Source organism: Rana temporaria, chromosome 8 (genome assembly GCF_905171775.1).
Source record: "Rana temporaria chromosome 8, aRanTem1.1, whole genome shotgun sequence".
In the NCBI taxonomy this organism is placed as follows: domain Eukaryota; kingdom Metazoa; phylum Chordata; class Amphibia; order Anura; family Ranidae; genus Rana; species Rana temporaria.
In genome coordinates this window covers 141640958-141660626 of record NC_053496.1, presented here as the reverse complement: position 1 = coordinate 141660626, position 19669 = coordinate 141640958, and the positions used below count along the sequence as shown (strand labels likewise).

The 19669-nt window shown below is 44.3% G+C and overlaps 1 protein-coding gene across 1 annotated transcript in view; it reads left to right on the top strand.

Moving 5' to 3' along the window:
* LOC120909124 (transmembrane protein 132A-like) overlaps positions 1-19669 on the top strand; it is a 215861-nt gene that overhangs the window by 136182 nt on the left and 60010 nt on the right. The window contains exon 9 of the mRNA XM_040320787.1: positions 3845-4139. Within this exon, the coding sequence (XP_040176721.1) occupies positions 3845-4139 (295 nt within the window). The remainder of the gene's footprint in view (positions 1-3844; positions 4140-19669) is intronic.

The following is a 19669-nucleotide window of genomic DNA, read 5'->3' as shown; positions in this document are numbered from 1 at the left end:
CCCTAGAGCCACAGCAGTGCAACCAGAGCCATACCAGTGCACACCAGTGCCACCTTTGCCCATCAGTTCCACCTGCACCACTGCAGTGCCACATCAGCGCCACCAGTGCCCACCAGTGTTCTGCAGTGCAGCCTCACCAGCCACCAGTATGGCAAAAAAATATTTTACCACCGAGGAGGCCTACCAGCATCTATGCATGACTGATGAGAGCAGCGGGGAGCTCTCTGAGTCTGTCCGATTCAGATTCGGCCTATGAACCCTTTACTAGCAGCGGGTCTGATACGGAATCAGAGGAGGAACGTGTGCCCATTAAAAGAAGGTATTCTGGCGTGGGGCAGCAGCAGCCTAATACTAGCAGCGCAGTGCCGTCCACCTCGCGAGCAGTGCCGTCCACCTCGCGAGCAGTGCCGTCCACCTCGCGAGCAGTGCCGTCCACCTCGCGAGCAGTGCCGTCCAACAAAGGCCAGGCACCAGTAGGGTGTCCTCTCCACCCCAAAGGGATAGAGGCCATGTCAGCTTTCCCTATGGCCTTCAAAACCCCGTGTGGCTGCCTTCTAATAAGGGAGCAACAAATATCCCCCCTTTCACCGCCCAGCCAGGTGTCCAGGTGAACACCAATAATTTTGCCATGCTTGATTTTTTTCATTTGATTTTTACCGAAGAATTACTCTTATCCATTGTGGCCCAGTGCAACCTCTACACACAGCAGTTCATAGTAAGCAACCCTGGTTCCAGTTATGCCCACCCCTTTGAGCGGAGAGAACTATCCGTAGAGGAGTTCAATATATTCTTAGGCCTAACTTTCAATATGGGTCTCTCAAAAAAAACAGAATATATCCGTGGATGAGTCCCTTGTCAAATTCTCAGGCAGGCTGGGCATCAAACAGTTCATCCCCAGCAAAAGGGCCCGATATGGGGTTAAAATGTACAAACTTTGCGACCGAGACACGGGGTACATCTACTCCTTCCTGGTGTATGAAGGGAAGGACTCCCATCTGCACCCCCCGGAATGCCCAGAATATATTGGAACCAGTGGAAAAGTGGTCTGGGAGCTTGTCTATCCACTGCTTGGAAAAGGATACCACCTTTATGTGGATAATTTTTACACTAGCCTGCCCCTGTTTCGCAATCTTCACCGGAGGGACATCCCAGAATGTGGCACAGTAAGAACCAACAGAAAGGGCTTCCCACAAAAATTGGTCAATCAAAAGCTAAGACGAGGGGAGACTACATCTTTGCGGAACCAGGAGCTATTGGCTGTCAAGTGGAGGGACAGACGAGACGTCCACATGCTTACAACGTTCCACAACGACACCTGGAAGTCCCCCAAAGAAACGTCCCAATCCAAAAACCATCTTGTATCTACGATTATAATTTGTTTATGGGGGAAGTGGACTTCAACGATCAGATGATTGAACCCTACCTTCCCTCAAGAAAATCCCGCCACTGGTATAAAAAAGTGTGCATTTATTTTTTCAGTTTGGCCATGTAGAACACTTATGTTATTTACAAAAAATCAACATAGAATCCCGTATCCTATCTGCACTACCAAGAATAAGTTGTCACCGCCCTTTTGTACCCTGAAAGCCCACCAGAAAATATTCGCTCTGATTGCGTGAGCAGACTCGCCACTTTCCTGAGAAAATCCCCCCCCCCCCCGTGAAAATGGGCACACACGTCAGAAGAGATGCCGGGTGTGCGCCAGAGGAGGAGTCAGAAGAGACACCACCATTTATTGTCCCGATTGTCCTTCCCAACCAGGACTCTGTTTAGATTTATGTTTCCACCATTACCATACTGCTCAAAATTATTAGGTAAGTATAGTAAACAAAATTCGAATTTCCTGTCACTTTCCTCCACACCCCTTATGCCACTGCACTGTACATACCTCTGCCTTCTCTGGAACCGACCCTGGACTGTTATACGACCACGCTTTTGCCCAATGCTAAAAATACCTCTGCCTTCTCCGGAACTGACCCTGGCTTGTTATACGACCATGCTTCTGCCTAACGCTTAACTGTACCTACTTCTGCCTGCTCTGGAATTGACCCTGGTCTGTTATACGACCACGCTTCTGCCTAACGCTTAACTGTACCTGGACTGTTTGACCATGTTTTTTGCCTGCCTCTTGGATTGATTTTTTACCCTGCTATGCTAATGGGAACACAGGGGTCTCACATATGTGAGGGCTCCAGAATTGTTTTTCTGGATAAAAAAAACGATTTTTTAGTTTTCTCATTCCCGGATTAGGGTCTGGTTGCCCGGAGGCTTCAAAGATTTGGGTGGGAGAAGACTCTACCCCTGTCCCCATTCTTTCCTGGCCTGCTACTTGGACCATGTTCCTGCTTACTACCAGGACCAATATTTTGGCACTGCTGGCAATGTCTCTACTTGCACTGGCCCTGGACTGGCCCACGTGGGTAGGTACCGGAGCGTGATGGGACTGTGACATCATAAGAGAGGCCTTTATAAATCATCGCGCACCGGACACCCGGCATAACAGCGGGAAGAAGCGTTGTGTCAACATGGGAAGAAGGCAGAAAAAGACAGAAGAAGAGCGGGCTGGCGGCTGCTAGTAATCGAGCTAACACACGAAGATAGTGGCGGCCAGCCCTGAAGAAGAAGGCACCGGAGAGCAAACGGGAGAAGAACCGGGGCCGAGATGACAGCGGAGAAGATGGGAGAAGACCCCCGGAGAGCGGAGAAGTCCCCCGGAGAGCGGAAGAAGGACCCCCCTGCTAAAAGAGCTAAAGAAGACAGGGGGGGGGCCCCGGAGCTGACTAATAAATTACTTTAAAAACCCTTTGTTGTGTGTTTTTTTTCTTTTACACTTTGCCTCCAGGTGAATGGGTAGGGGTACGATGTACCCCATATTCATTCACCTAGGGTGGGGGGCCGGTATCTGGGGGCCCCCTTATTAAAGGGGTCTCCCAGATTCCGACAAGCCCCCACCTGCAGACCCCGACAACCAACGGCTAGGGTTGTCGGGAAGAGGCCCTGTCCTTAACATGGGGACAGGGTGCTCTGGGGTGGGGGGCCCCCGCAGTGCGCCCCCCTGCCCCAGAGCACCCAACCCCCCCATGTTGAGGATATGCGGCCAGGTACGGCTCAGGAGGGGGGGGGGCGCTCGCTCGTCCCCAATCCCTTCCTGGCCGGCCGGGTAGAGTGCTTTGGATACGGGTCTGGTATGGATTGTGGGTCTCCTTACAGCCCATACCAGACCTAAGGGCCTGGTATGCTCCTGGGGGGGAGGGAACCCATGTCGGTTTTTCATTTAAAATTTGGCGTGGAGTTCTCCCTCTCAGGATTCATACCAAACGCCACAGCTAGAATTGGCGGGAATCCAAGTCGGATCTCCCGTCGCTTCTATGACGGCTTTGTCTCCATCGCGGCAAGCCAGCTCGGCGCTGGCTCCCGCATTGGGGCTCGTAGGTGGTCAATCTCACCAAGAAAGGGAGCGAGATTGGAAATATCCTATAAATGGACAACTTTGTGTAAAAAAAAAATGCGTTTTCATTTTTTATACACATTTTCCAAAATCATCAGCAAAAAAATTAAGACTCATTATGCCTCATAGGTTATACGCTGGGGTGTTAGCTTTCCAAAATGGGGTCACTTTGTGGGCGTTTACATTGTCCTGGTGCTCCAGGGCCTTCAAAAGTGTAATAGGTGGTTGAGAGATTAGATGTGTAAAATGGTACATCAAGACCCAAAATTCTACTGCTTTGATTTGAGAGATGAAGGTTGAACTCTCCAAGTAATATGATTAGAACAATCACCACTGCATTAATAATTTTGTCAAATTTTATATATCTTGTACTTAGTATTTTTTTAATCTTCCTAGATCTGTTGGCTACTCTCAAGATGAAAATGATGGAGAACGCAAAGTTGCTTCAGATCGCAATAGCCAGAGCTGTCGGGCTCAGTATCAAAGAGCTCAAGTACGCTTTCTTGCCCACTTTGTGGCTCATTCCCTGGATGGTAGTCATCAGCTGATCTACTTCATGGGTAGCGATTGGCTTTTGGATGTGTCTCCTTTAATAAGAAGCCAAGCTGTCGTCAGAGATCTACGTATAGCACGTCTAGAGGAGGAAGGGAGTGTTCTTATTGGCCAGCAGCCTGGGGTTACATCTGTTGAGGTAATAAAATGAGTTGTATAAATCATGTTTGCTTGAAGTTTGTAATGCATGTATAATGTTATTTCTTCTTCAATCTCATTTTGTCAGTACAATTGAAGTATACAACCACCTAATGAAGTAGAACAAAATTATACTATAATTATAATTGTTCTCATAAAACATGGTCATGATTAAATGTATTTAATATATACATTTGAATGTGTTAATTTTAAATTGTATAAATCCAGTAAACTTTAGCATGTTAATCTAATTTCAAGTCATATTCAACATTTTTAATTCTGCATCTTTCATTAAAATTTCTGGGGATACTGTCATGAAGGTCCTTGTCTCCATCTCTAAATATTGCTCATTCATGATCACCCTGTCACCATGGCTTCTACTGGAGATAAAAGCAGTTGTTTCAGCACACATTACATAAAAATGTTCTGTCACTTTCACAATCGGGAAACCCATCTTGGGAAATGACATGCAGACATTATTGGAATGCATGCATATAGACAGGAAGTGGCTGCAAAGAGGCGGCAGGACATCAGTGCTACTGAGATGGAGTGGAGAAAGAGTGGTGACGTTATTGCCGCCGCATGGTGTTATTTGCGATGGCCTTAGATCTAAGTTCTGTATACTGTTGTTTTTACCTGTTTTTATCCACATTCCCATTAGCCAGTTGCCGACCACCGCACGATGATATACGTTGACACAATGGCACGGGCAGGCATATGGGCGTATATATACGTCCCTTCCTCCCAGCGGGTTGGGGGCCGATTTTTTACCTGTGAATCTTACTAGTGTACCAGTAAATTTAGAGCCCAAATTGGCAAATAGATGGTACACTAGTGAAGAGGCCTACACGTTTCTGAGCATGACAGATAGTGAAGAGGAAGTCACTCATCTGTCAATTTCAGGCTCAGAATACGATCCTGTAGATGACAGCGGCTCCATGACAGATAACACTGACTACGAAGTTGAGGTCTCTGCCAAGGTCAGGCGTACCCGACCCCATTCATCTGCTGTTTTTGAGGTGCAAGAACTGCAGAGCTCTTGTTAGGAGAAGAGAAGTACTAGTGCCGCTCATTCTTCTGGTGAACTGGCAAGCACCAGCAGCCTAGTACACCCTGGTTGTACATCCAGCACTGCAGTAACACTTGGTGACGTGGCGAGTCCCATAAGTGCAGTTCAAGCTGATGGGGTGGCAAGCACAAGTAGTGTCCCGCTGCCACCAAGAAGAAGAAGACAAAAACAGGCCCACCGTGCCCTTCCTGCAGAATTCGCTAATCCTAATTGGGAGCCCACCACTTCTGCAGCACCAGTACTTCCCCCATTTACTAGCAATCCCGGAATTCAGGTGGAAACAGTTGATTTTATGGCACTTGATTCGCTGTTTTTCACGAAAGATCTCTACAGATCTATTTTGGACCATTGTAATTTGTATGCTGGTCAATACATAGCCGCTAATCCCCAGTCCTCCCTTTCCTAAAGAATGGAAACCAATTAGTTTCCGATTTTAAGACCTTTCTGGGCCTATCCCTCGACATGGGCATAGTTAAATTGAGTGAGCTGCGGTCATGTTGGTCCATTGACCCAGTTTACAATTTTCCAGTGTTCTTTGCCTCCATGACCAGGGCACGATACAAGCAGATCTTGCGGTTCATGCACTTCGATAACAATGAACTTTGTCGTCATTGTGGAGACCCTGGATACGATCGGCTCTACAAAATTCGGCCCCTCGTAAACCACTTCAACAAACGTTTTGCAGCCTTGTATACTTCCCATTAAGTTGTTTGTGTTGATGAGTCCCTGATTAAATTTTCTGGCCGTTTGTCTTTCAAACAGTACCTTCCCAGCAAGCGTGCCAGATATGGGGTCAAGATGTATAAGCTCCGTGATGCTATACGTGTAGTTTTATGGTTTACGAGGGAAGAGATAGTCACGTAGAGCCGGAGAACTGCCCAGATTACATAGGGAGCGCTGGCAAGATAGTGTGGAACTTAGTGTTACCCTTATTCGGAAAGGGGTACCATTTATATGTGGACAATTATTACACGAGCCTGACACTTTTTAGTCACTTGTTTGATCATCAAATTGGCGCATGTGGCACCGTGTGAACTAATCGCCGGGGCTTACCTCAGAGGCTTGTAGATTCCCATCTTAGGCTGGGGGAGAGAGCCTGCTCCAAGTGTAATAATTTGCTCGCTGTGAGGGATAATAAGAATGTTTTCCTTCTGTCCTCCCTTCACGACAGTCCAAATTCGTACGGCGACCGGTGTTGTGGAGAAACCCCTCTGTGTCCACGAATATAACCAAAATATGGGAGGGGTGGACCTCAACAACCAGTTGTTTGCGCCGTACATAGTTGCCCGTAAGGCCAGATGCTGGTACAAAAAAGTGTCTGTATACTTATTTGAATTGGCTTTGCTGAACGCTCATGTGCTATACAGAGCCTCAGGATGGACTGGATTTTTCCTTAAATTCCAGGAAGATATCGTCAGAGCCCTTCTGTATTCAGGCTTCACCTCACCATCCCAATCCAAATGCAGTAAGCCGGCTGCATGAGAGGCATTTTCTGTATGTCCTCCATAGTACCCCTACCCAACGAGCCCCCCAAAGAAAATGTTGTGTCTGTAGAAAGCGCTGATATAGGCGTGACACCCGTTGTTATTGTCCATGCTGTCCTGACAATCCTGGACTTTGCATTGGTAAATGTTTTGAATGCTACCACACACTAGTGCAGTATTGGGGTAGGGTACAGCATTTCACAGACTAGGACACACTTACACAGGGTCTCCCAAGATGCAATCGCATTTTGAAAGAACCTGGAACCGAACCGTTACAGTTACAAAAAAAAGTGTAAAAAATTAAGTAAAAAAAAAAAAAAAAACACAGAAAATATATAAAATAAAAAATAGTTGTGGTTTTATTGTTCTCTCTCTCTCTTCTCTCTCTATTGTTCTGCTCTTTTTTACTGTATTCTATTCTATTCTATGTTTTATTGTTATTAAGTTTTATCATGTATGCAATTTTTTTATACTTTACTGTTTACTGTGTTTTATTGTTAACCATTTTTTTGTTTTCAGGTATGACATTCAGCTGCAGCGTGGATTTATTTATCTTGACAGCAACAGCGTTTGCTCCCACGATACATAACGCCGTGACTCCAGTGCTGTAGGAGGTGATTCCACCACCACAAAAAAAAAAAGAGCATATATGCCGAACCATGGGGCCAGCAGGGGCGAAGGAGCGATTTGCTCCTAACTTTTGTGGGAGGATGCCACCATGCTTCGGCATATATATATTTTAGGCACAGGTTGCGTTAAATTTTTTTTATTTTTTACTATTTTTTTTTGTATTTGCTTTGCAGGTATGGTATGGTAAGGTCTTACTGTTATACTATAATGTTACTTTGTTTTAATGTTAACCCTCATTTGCTTAGCAGGTATACCATTCCGTTGAAGCACGGATTTATTTATCTTGACAGAAACAGCATTTGCTCCCACGATACATAAAGCCGTGACTCCAACGCTGTAGAAGATGATTTCATCACCACAGTTAAAAAAAAGAGCATATATGCAGAAGCATGTGGGCAGCAGGGGCAGAGGAGCAATTTGCTCCTTACTTTTGCGGGAGGATGCCCCCATGCTTCGGCACATATAAATTGTGCATGTATGCCCATCATTAGAAGTGGGAGGATGAAGGGAGGCATGTTGGGCATACCCACTGATCAATCAATTTTTTTCGTTCAGCCAACAGGCTGCATGAAAAAAAAGATTACAATATATGCCCAACAAGGACCAGCAACGTACTGGTATGTTGCTGGACTTTGAATGGTTATACGAGAATGATGCCTGTGGGTTTAGGTATCATCTTGGTCTCATTCTTTTCAGCCAGCGGTCAACTTTCATGTAAAAGCAATCCTAGCGGATAATTAGCCTCTAGACGGCTTTTACAAGCAGTGGGAGGCAATTCCCCCCCCCCCCCCCACCATCTTCCATGGTTTTCTCTGGCTCTCCTGTCCCAACAGGGAACCTGAGAATGCAGTCGGTGGTTCTGCCAGATGACCATAGAGCTGATCAGAGACCAGAATGGCTCCAATCATCTCTATGGCCTAAGAAACCGGAAGCTACGAGCATTTCATGACGAGGGTTTCGCCGGATATAAACTGCACCATTGGGAAAGCATTTTATCACACCGATCTTGGTGTGGTCAGATGCTTTGAGGGCAGAGGAGAGATCTAGGGACCCCATTTTTTTTTTAAAGAGTACCTGTCACTACCTATTGCTATCATAGGGGATGTTTACATTCCATGAGATAATAAAAATGATAAAAAAAATGGAAGGAACAGTTTAAAAATAAAATAAAAAAGCGAAATAAATAATAAAAAAAAAGCAACCCTGTCCCCCCTGCTCTCACGCAAAGGCGAACGGAAGCGTCGGTCTGGCGTCATATGTAAACAGCAATTACACCATGCATGTGAGGTATCACCGCAAAGGTCAGATCAATCTTGCTTTTTGTCACAAAGTTTTGAAAATTGAAAAAATAAAAAAATAATACTATTTTCTTTCTTCATTTTCAAAAACAAATGATAGCTGCAAAATACTCACAATGCCTCTCAGAAAATAGCTTGGGGTGTCTACTTTCCAAAATGGGGTCATAGGAGGGGGTTATGCTATCTTGGCATTTTATGGCCTTCGAAACTGTGATGGGTAGTGGTAGGTAGTGAGGGGTGAAATCAAAAATGTACCCCTTTAGAAATGCTAAAGGCGGTGATTGGTTTTCAGGGCCCCGTACTCGGCTAGGCTCCCAAAAAGTCCCACACATGTGGTATCCCCGTACTCAAGAGAAGCACCATAATGTATTTTGGGGTGTAATTCCACATATGCCCATGGCATGTGTGAGCAATATATCATTTAGTGACAACTTTGTGCAAAAAAAACAGTTTGTAATTTTCCTGCAACTTGTGGCAAAATATAAAATATTCCATGGACTCAACATTCCTCTCAGCAAATTGCTTGGGGTGTCTAATTTCCAAAATGATGTCATTTGGGGGATTTGTGCCATCTTGGTATTTTATGGCCTTCAAAACTGTGATAGGTATTGAGGAGTGGAATCAAAAATGTACGCCCTTAGAAATGCTGAAGGTGGGGCTTGATTTTTGGGGCCCCGTACGCGGCTCCCACAAAGTCCCACACATGTGGTATTCCCGTACGCGGGAGAAGCAGCAGAATGTATTTTGGGGTGTAATTCTACATATGCCCATGGCATGTTTGAGCAATATATTATTTAGTGACAACTTTGTGCAAAAAAAGGTTTGTCTTTTTCTCGCAACGTGCAGCAAAATACAATTGCCATAAAAAGTATCTGAACCCTTTTGGAATGATATAGGTTTCTGCACAAATTGGTCATAAAATGTGATCTGATCTTCATCTAAGTCACAACAATAGACAATCACAGTCTGCTTAAACTCATAACACAAAGAATTAAATGTTACCATGTTTTTATTGAACACACCATGTAAACATTCACAGTGCAGGTGGAAAAAGTATGTGAACCCCTAGACTAATGACATCTCCAAGAGCTAATTGGAGTGAGGTGTCAGCCAACTGGAGTCCAATCAATGAGATGAAATTGGAGGTGTTGGTTACAGCTGCCCTGCCCTATAAATAACACACACCAGTTCTGGGTTTGCTTTTCACAAGAAGCATTGTCTGATGTGAATGATGCCTCGCACAAAAGAGCTCTCAAAAGACCTACGATTAAGAATTGTTGACTTGCATAAAGCTGGAAAGGGTTATAAAAGTATCTCCAAAAGCCTTGCTGTTCATCAGTCCACGGTAAGACAAATTGTCTATAAATGGAGAAAGTTCAGCACTGCTGCTACTCTCCCTAGGAGTGGCCATCCTGTAAAGATGACTGCAGACTGCTCAATGAGGTGAAGAAGAATCCTAGAGTGTCAGCTAAAGACTTACAAAAGTCTCTGGCATATGCGAACATCCCTGTTAGTGAATCTACAATATGTAAAACACTAAACAAGAATGGATTTCATAGGAGGATACCACAGAGAAAGCCACTGCTGTCCAAAAAAAATATTGCTGCACGTTTGCAGTTTGCACAAGAGCACCTGGATGTTCCACAGCAGTACTGGCAAAATATTCTGTGGACAGATGAAACCAAAGTTGAGTTGTTTGGAAGAAACACACAACACTATGTGTGGAGAAAAAGAGGCACAACACACCAACATCAAAACCTCATCCCAACTGTGAAGTATGGTGGTGGGGGCATCATGGTTTGGGGCTGCTTTGCTGCGTCAGGGCCTGGACAGATTGCTATCATCAAAGGAAAAATGAATTCCCAAGTTTATCAAGACATTTTACAGGAGTCCACCATCTGTCCACCAGCTAAAGCTCAACAGAAGATGGTTGTTGTAACAGGACAACGACCCAAAGCATAGAAGTAAATCAACAACAGACTGACCTCAACCCGATTGAGATGCTGTGGCATGACCTCAAGAAAGCGATTCACACCAGACATCCCAAGAATATTGCTGAACTAAAACATTTCTGTAAAGTGGAATGGTCAGGAATTACTCCTGACTGTTGTGCACGTCTGATCTTCAACTACAGGAAACGTTTGGTTGAAGTTATTGCTGCCAAAGGAGGTTCAACCAGTTATTAAATCCAATGGTTCACATACTTTCTCCACTTTCACTGTGAATGTTTACATGGTGTGTTCAATAAAAACATGGTAACATTTAATTCTTTGTGTGTTATTAGTTTAAGCAGACTGTGATTGTCTATTGTTGTGACTTAGATGAAGATCAAATCACATTTTATGACCAATGTGTGCAGAAATCCATATCATTCCAAAAGGGTTCAAATACTTTTTATGGCAACTGTATATACAGGTGCGTCTTAAAATTTTTTAATATCATCAAAAAGCAATTTATTTCAGTAATTCAATTCAAAAAGTGAAACTCATATATTGTATAGGTTTATACACTTTTATTTTGATGATTATGGCTTACATCTAGTGAAAACCCAAAATTCAGTACCTCAGAAAAATAGAATATTGTGAAAATGTTCAATATTGTAGATTCATGGTGTCACACTCTAATCAGTTAATTAACTCAAAACGCCTGTAAAATTTTCTGAGCTTTTAAATGGTCTCTGTCTGGTTCAGTAAGTTACACAATCATGTAAAAGACTGCTGACTTGACAGTTGTCTAAAAGACAGTCGTTGACACCCACCACAAGGAGAGCAAGTCACAAAAGGTAATTGCTGAAGAAGCTGGCTGTTCACAGAGTGTTAAGCCCCTTTCACACGGATGGCTGTTTTGCCGCAGATAAAATCATGTTTATGTTTTGCTGGAATTCAAGACTCCAGGCACAGCGATCGGCTGCATTTGTACAGTGCTTTTAGCGGTTGCGTTTTGCCGCGACACAATATTTTTCTGGGATCCGACTTGGATCCCTGCCAATACCAAGCACTGTGTCTGGTATAAATCTTGAGGGAAAACTCCACGCCAAATTTCAAATAAAAAAACGGCATGGGTTCCCCCTACAAGAGCATACCAGGCCCTTGGGTCTGCTATGGATTTTAAGAGGAAACCCAAAATCCATACCAGACCCGTATCCGAGCAGCAGCCCGGCCGGTCAAGAAGGGGGGGGCAAGCGAGCTTCCCCCCCTCCTTAACCGTGCCAGGCCGCATTCCCTTAACATGGGTGGGTAGGTGCTTTGGGGCAGGGGGGTGCCCTGTGGCCCCCCACCCCAAAGCACCCTGTCCCTATGTTGATGAGGACAGGGCCTCTTCCTGACAACCCGGGCCGTTGGTTGTCGGGGTCATGCGAGAGGGGAGCTTATCGGAATCCACATAGGACAGTATAGTCCATAGACCCCACAAGCCCTTGTAATGAAGTACAATCGCAAGTGCCCCAGGGTAATAGCCCATGCTATACCTGCCCCAGGGCTATTACCCTGGGACACATGCGATTGTACTTCATTACAAGGGCTTGCGGGGTCTATGAACTATACTGTCCTATGTGGCTGCTTTCATATATACAGCACCCGAATCTAGGCCCTATAAGTGTGTGTTTTTTGACACATTGTGCTCTGCCCCGGTTTTAAATCCTGTATTTGGATTTTTAGATTGGATGTGCTCCTGGTCCATGTTTGGGCTATATTGAACACTCTCTCCGTCTTTGGCATGATTGGATTCCTACTTTAGGTGTAACCTTTTCCAGCAACTGATTTTGGAGACTTTCTTTGATACATTCGAATTTTCTACATCCCTTTTGATACCTCTATACACTACTGTGGAGTGCTCTGCAGATACCCTGGATGACTGTATCCACTATGGTGCTATAGACTATGAAATATATCTTTACATTGTTAAATCTCTTCTGCTCGTCCTGAGGAAGCCCAACGGCGAAACGCGTAGACGATGTGCAGAGGATATTGTGCATATCTATTTATCAATTTATATGGTTTTCTATTATCTATATTTTTGTTTGTTTAATCTACTTTTTGTAATAAATTTATATTTTTTATATACTTCCGCCTTGCCTTTAAAGTCCGACCATCAATTGCTTTTCTTGAGCAACTGTTGTTTTTTGTTATTGAGTATGGGGTACATCATACCCCTATTCATTCACCTGGCAGAAAAAAATTTAAAAAAACACACTACACAGGGTTTTTAAAGTAATTTATTGGTCAGCTCCGGGGGGCCCCCCTCTCTTCTTTAGCTCTTTTACGAGGGGGGGCCCTGCTTCTTCGATGTCTTCTGTTGGGGTGACCCAGTCTTCACCGCCGCCTGGTTCTCTTCCACCGGGGGGCGCTTTCTTCTTTATCTCTTTTACGAGCGGCCCCCTCCCGGGCTTCTTTGACGTCTTCTGCAGGGGGGGTCCCGGTCTTCACCACTGTCTGGTTCTCTTCCGCCGGGGGCCCGCTCTCTTCTTTAGCTCTTTTACAGGGAGGGGGGGGGGGTGCCCGGGCTTCTGTCGCCTTCTGCCGTCTTCTTCTCTTATTCAATGTTGACAGGGTGCCCCCCTGCCCCAAAGCACCTACCCCCCATGTTGAGGGCATGCGGCCTGGCACGGTTAAGGAGGGGGGTGCTCGTCCCCGCCCCCTTTTCTGACCGGCCGGGCTGCTGCTTGGATACGGGTCTGGTAAGGATTTTGGGGGAACCCCCACGCCGTTTTTTCGGCATACGGGGTTCCCCTTAAAATCCATAGCAGACCCAAGGGCCTGGTATGATCTTGTAGGGGGAACCCATGCCGTTTTTTTATTTGAAATTTGGCGTGGAGTTCCCCCTCAAGATTCATACCAAACGCAGTTGACACAGTGCACTGCGATTACCTGCGGTTATGTGCCTATAGCTGTGGGATTTTGCAGCTGGACGCATCCAGTTCTATTTTTTTCTATCTGCACAAAACCGCAGGTAACCGGAGTGTGTGAATGGTGTCATAGGAAAGCATTGTGTGCTTCTAGCTGCGGTAAAATCTGCAGCTAAAAGCACCATTGTATCCGTCCGTGTGAAAGGGGCCTTATATACAAGCATATTCTTGGAAGGTTGAGTGGAAGGAACAAGTGTGGTAGAAAAAGGTGTACAAGCAACAGGGATTACTGCAGTCTTGAGAGGATTGTGAAGCAAAGGTCATTCAAGAATTTGACAGAGAGAGTCACAAGGAGTCGACTGCAGCTGGTGTCAGTGCTTCAGGAGCCACCACACACACATATCCAGGACATGGGCTACAACTGTTGCATCCCTTGTGTCAAGAAACTCCTGAACCAGAGACAATGTCTGAAGTGTCTTAGGCCTTGTACACACGACCGGACATGTCAGCTGAAACTGGTCCGCCGACCAGTTTCAGCGGACAGATCCGATCGTGTGTACAGGCTAGCGGAGAGATTTCCAGCGGACAAATGTTTCTTAGCATGCTAAGAAATCTCCCGCATATCTCCTGCATGCGTCGAATGGATTCGACGCTTGCGTGGAAGTATTTTACTTCCTGGTTTGGTGACGTGGCGCCACGTCACCGCGCTGTCTGTCCGCGCGGATTTCGGTTTAATGGTGTGTACAGCCATCAGACCGAAATCTCAGAGCGGACATTTTCCGATGAAAACGGTCCGGCGGACCGTTTTCATTGGACTGTCCGCTCGTCTGTACCGGGCCTAACAGAAAAGAGAGCCGCTCAGGTGTGAATGTCTTCAAGGTAATCCCTTCTCACAGAACAACGGGTGCAGGCAATGCACGTATGAGGCAAGAAAGACTTCTTCTGGACAGCCGCACTCCGAATAAAATTGCCTTTATTGTAAAATCCAAAACAACACTACAAGTCACAGCACACCGGTCAAGCTGACGCGTTTCACACTATACTAGTGTTTAGTCATAGTATATGTACTTTCATCCTCTTTTTGGATGAAAGTACATTTTTGCATTTCATTTGGAAATCAAGGTCCCAGAGTCTAGAGGAAGCGTGGAGAGGCACAGAATCCATGTTGCATGAGGTCCAGTGTGAAGTTTCCACAGTCAGTGATGATTTGGGGGCCATGTCACCTGCTGGCGTTGGTCCACTGTGTTTTATCAAGTCCAAAGTCAGTGCAACCCTCTGCCAGGAAATTCTAGTGCACTTCATGCTTCCCTCTGCTGACCACCTATATGAAGATGCAGATTTCATTTTCCAGCAGGACTTAGCACCTGCCCACAGTGCCAAAAGTACCAATTCCTGGTTTAATGATCATGGTATCGCTGTGTTTGATTGGCCAGCAAACTCGCCTGACCTAAACCCCATGGAGAATCTGTGGGGTATTGTCAAGAGGAAGATGAGACACCAGACCGGGCAGATAAGCTGAAGGCCGCAATCAAAGCAACCTGGGCTTGCATAAAACCTCAGCAGTGCCACAGGCTGAGCGCCTCCATGCCACGCCACATTGATGCAGTATATCATTCAAAAGGAGCCCCGACCAAGTATTGAGTGCATACTATACTGTGCATGGACATACTTTTCTGTAAACCAGCATTTATGTATTAAAAATACCTTTTTTTTATTAGTCTTATGTAATATTTCAATTTTCTGAGATACTGAATTTTCAGTTTTCACTAGCTATAAGCCATAATCATCAAAATTAAAATAAAGAAATTCTTGAAATATATCACTCTGTGTGTAATGAATCTATAAAATATGAGTTTCACTTTTTGAATTGAATTACTGAAAATAAATTAACTTTTTGATGATATTCAATTTTTTGGAGATTCACCTGTACCTTCACATTGGTTGTGTCTTTGGCAAGCATTTGTCCCATATATTCCTATTATTCATTGATGCTGCTGCATATTGCATACCTGGTTGGTGCCATTGTGTGAGGATTTTTCTTTAACCAGTTAAGGACCGAGCCTCTTTCTGAGATGTGTTGTTTACAAGTTAAAAAGTTACAAGTTACTTCTAACCCCCAAACATTATAAAAAAATCTAACACCCTAGAAAATAAAATGGTGGTCGTTACAATACTTTATTTCAGATTGTAATTGCGCAGCGGTCTTACAAAAGCGTATTTTTTACAAATACACTTTTTTGAATAAAAAAATAAGACAACAGTAAAGTTAGCCCAATTTGTTTTACGCCAAGTAAATTAATACCCAACATGTCACACTTCAAAATTGCGCCCACTCGTGCAATGGCGACAAACTTTTACCCTTAAAAATCTCCATAGGCGACTTTTAAAAAATTCTACAGGTTGCATGTTTTGAGTTACAGAGGAGGTCTAGGGCTATATAGGGCTTCAGATTGTGGCGATACCTCACATGTGTGGTTTGAACACTGTTTTCATATGTGGGCGCTGCTCACATATGCGTTCACTTCGGCACACTAGCTCGGTGGGACGGGGCGCGTTTAAAAAAATAAAAAATAATTCTTATTTATTTTACCTTTTTATTTTAATTTTTTACACTGTTCTTTTAAAAAAAAAAAACACTTTTATTCCTATTATGTAAACATGCCTTGTAATAGAAAAAAAGCATGACAGGACCTCTTAAATATGAGATCTGAGGTCAAAAAGACCTCAGATCTCATACTTACACTAAAATGCAAAAATAAAAAAAGGCCCTTTAAGAGATATGGGCTGAAGTGTTGTTTTGACGCTGCTTCCGCCCTGCGATGGTATGGAGATGGGTGGGGGCCATATTCCCCTCACTCGTCTCCATACTTAGCCAGCAGAAGGACCCGATCGCCTCCGCCGCTGGTGATGTAGTCTTGGTCCCCTCAAGTATTTCATCCCAGTCTGCACTCTCTATTGGGCCTACGTCCCACTCCCAAGCCGTCTTAGCCTTCTGAGTAACAGCTACTGTACCCTGATGTCTAATGGTGCAAAATAAGTCTAGAGGGATCACTCCCCAAACGATATCTAGCACCGGCGGGGGCTCCGTCTCTACCTCTAGAGATGGCAGCTGGGTTTGGAGTGCATGACGAAGCTGTAGGTATTTATACTCTGACTGTTCTATGTGGCTGCAGGACCTCTGACCCTCTGTTTGTACAGTGCTAATTTGCCCTGTGCAAATCACATGCACTCTTCCAAGAAAAAAATCTCTAGTAATGCACACCAAACTGAGAATGTGCAGCTTGCCTCCAAGGCGCTGTTCTATCAGGAAAATGTTTGGGGACTATGGAAGAAGGGGAGGATCAGAGAAGACAGAATCAAACAGCCTAGTTACACAATGCAGAGGATTAACCCCTTAGGTTCCACAGTTTAATACAAAGATGCTTTACTGCATATACAGACTGATTTTACTGTTGTGGGTTTGGTAACACTTTAAAGGGGACCATCCCTAAAAAGTGTGGATCGCTGATGCCTACTTGCTGTCCACATTTTTATGCAGGCATCCAATCTACTAGCAGTGGTACAGATCGTGGGGACCTGGTGATTTTTGTGGTACTTACTTGCTGTTCGCATCTTTGTGCATTCTTTTCAGCACGTTATATTTGTGGTAGGGCACACCTGTGGTGATTTTTGTTTCATTGGATAGTCCCTTAATAGAGAATTGTCCTTGAAGTGTGAATTGCTGTGCTTTAGTGCTTGTTCACTATGTCTATATTCTGCTTTAGTCTTTGCACAGCCATTTGATCTGGGCATTACACAGTTTTAATGGTTAAGCACACAGTGGTGTTTCACCTTTCATATTTCATTCAAAGTGGTTCTAAAGGCAAACAGATTCTGGCAATGTGTTTTAAACAAATATTGGAAACATCTTTAAGGCCCCGTACACACAACCGGATCTATCCGCTGGGATTTATCCGCGGATCAGTTCCAGCGGATAGATCCGGTCGTGTGTAGGCCAGAGCGGACATTTCCCAGCGGATAAAAATCCAGCTGACAGATATCCAGCGGATAAAAATTTTGTAGCATGCTACAAAATCTATCCGCTGGAATCCTGTCCTTTGGACTTATCCGGTCGTCTGTACAGACTCACCGGATAAGTCCGTCCGCTCCCCATCCCTCGCATGCGTCGGAATGATTCGACGCATGCGTGGAAGTATTTACCTTCCAGCGTCGCTGTGTCATCGTCGCGGCGACACGTGACCGCGGATGTTTTCCGCATGGATTTTGATCCGATGGTGTGTACAAGCCATCGGATCAAAATCCGGAGGGGAAATGTCCGATGGAATCGTTTCCATCGGATAACCCCTTGTCTGTACGAGGCCTAAGCCTCTCTCCCAATGCTCTACTTTGGTATAACCCACGTTTAGGTGAATTTTTTAAACTAGAAGATGGCCATAGGTGGGCACAGTATGGGATTAAATATCTTCGCCAGCTGTATGTGGCAGATACATTTAAATCCTTTGAACAACTTCAGGATGAGCGGGGAATACCTAATTCTTGGCATTTTTAATACGCCTAGCTGCAACACGCTGCACAATGTCAGATTCAGTGACTCTTGCCAACACTAGCTTGGAAAAGCTCTTGTTACGGCCTGAACATAATAAACTGATATCTAGTTACTATTCCACCCCAACTTGGGTAGTGGGCAAACAGTCATAGGACTATTGAAAGATGGTGCATAATTATACTAAATTTGACAGACAAATTGTGGGAGAAGGTACTTACTACTTAAGTAGACACATTTTTTTTCTGCTAAGGACAAAATTATCCAGTTAGGATATCTGCACTAGATATATGCAGTCATATTATAGGACTTTTAGAGGTAATTGAGGATGAGCTCATGGATAAAAGTGTAAAAAACTTCCTGAGAATACTATTCTTTTATGTACGTAAACTGATTGTGCTAAATTGGATACTGACTGAAAATCTTACACTATCAGCTTAGAAAACTTTGGTTAATTCCAATGTCAACTTATACAGGTAAAAATCGAAAAATTAGAATATCGTGCAAAAGTTCATTTATTTCACAAATGCAACTTAAAAGGTGAATCTAATATATGAGATAGACTCATAATGCCTCGTTCACACGGCTGGACTTTCCGACTGACTTTTTTTCTCGGAAAGTCCGGCCGTGTGTAGCCTCTATCGAACTTTTTTTGTCAGAAGTCCGACAGACCTTAGATAGAGTCTGTTCTCTTTCTTTTCAACGGACTCACGGCAGACTTTTGCACGGTCAAAGGTCTGACCTTGTGTACAAGGCATTACATGCAAAGCAAGATAGTTCAAGCTGTGATTTGTTATATTTGTGATGATTATGGCTTACTGCTCATGAAAACCCCAAATCCACAATCTCCGAAAATTTGAATATTGTGAAAAGCTGCCATATTCTATGCTCAAAGTGTCCCACTTTCATCAGCTAATTAAGCCATAACACCTGCAAAAGGTTCCTGAGCCTTTAAATGGCCTCTTAGTCTGGTTCAGTAGGAATCACAATCATGGGAAAGACTTCTGACCTGACAGTTGTGCAGAAAACCATCATTGACACCCTCCATAATGAGGGAAAGCCTCAAAAAATAATTCAGAAGTACGTCGGTAACATGTTAACAGGGGTTTAAAAGGTGAAAAAGAAAGAAGACAAAAAAAAAAAAAAAAAGGAAATTTTTACCTCTAAATGGTAGACAGTTAGACAGAGATTTATATGTCTAAAGGTGCTTATATAGTATATGTATACAACTGAATATGTCTAAGCGGTAAGGTCTTTATGAGGGGGGGGATATCTCATTTCTCGTGTGCTCGACTAGAATTGGGGGGTGGAGGGGACTGAAAGGGGTAACTCAGGGAAACGCACCCGGACTTATAATAGGGCGTGACTCTCCTCGGTGCTCACACACCTTAGCCCACTAAAGCGCCTCTCCTCCGTGTGGAGGGAAGTCGGAGACGCTTAATTTTTTTTTTTTTTTTTTTTTTTGTGTTTTGTCCTCTCTGGGATCCTAGGGGATCAACCGGATTGAAGGACTAGAGAAAATATATATATTTTTTTTTTTTTTCTTTCCTCTCTCTCGTCTTTTCTCCCTCTCTCCTCTCTCGCCCGTCTTTTCTCCCTCTTTTGGGGGGGACTCCCCTATCTTTAGCCCTTTATCTCCTCATTGGGCACCTCTATTAGTTTCC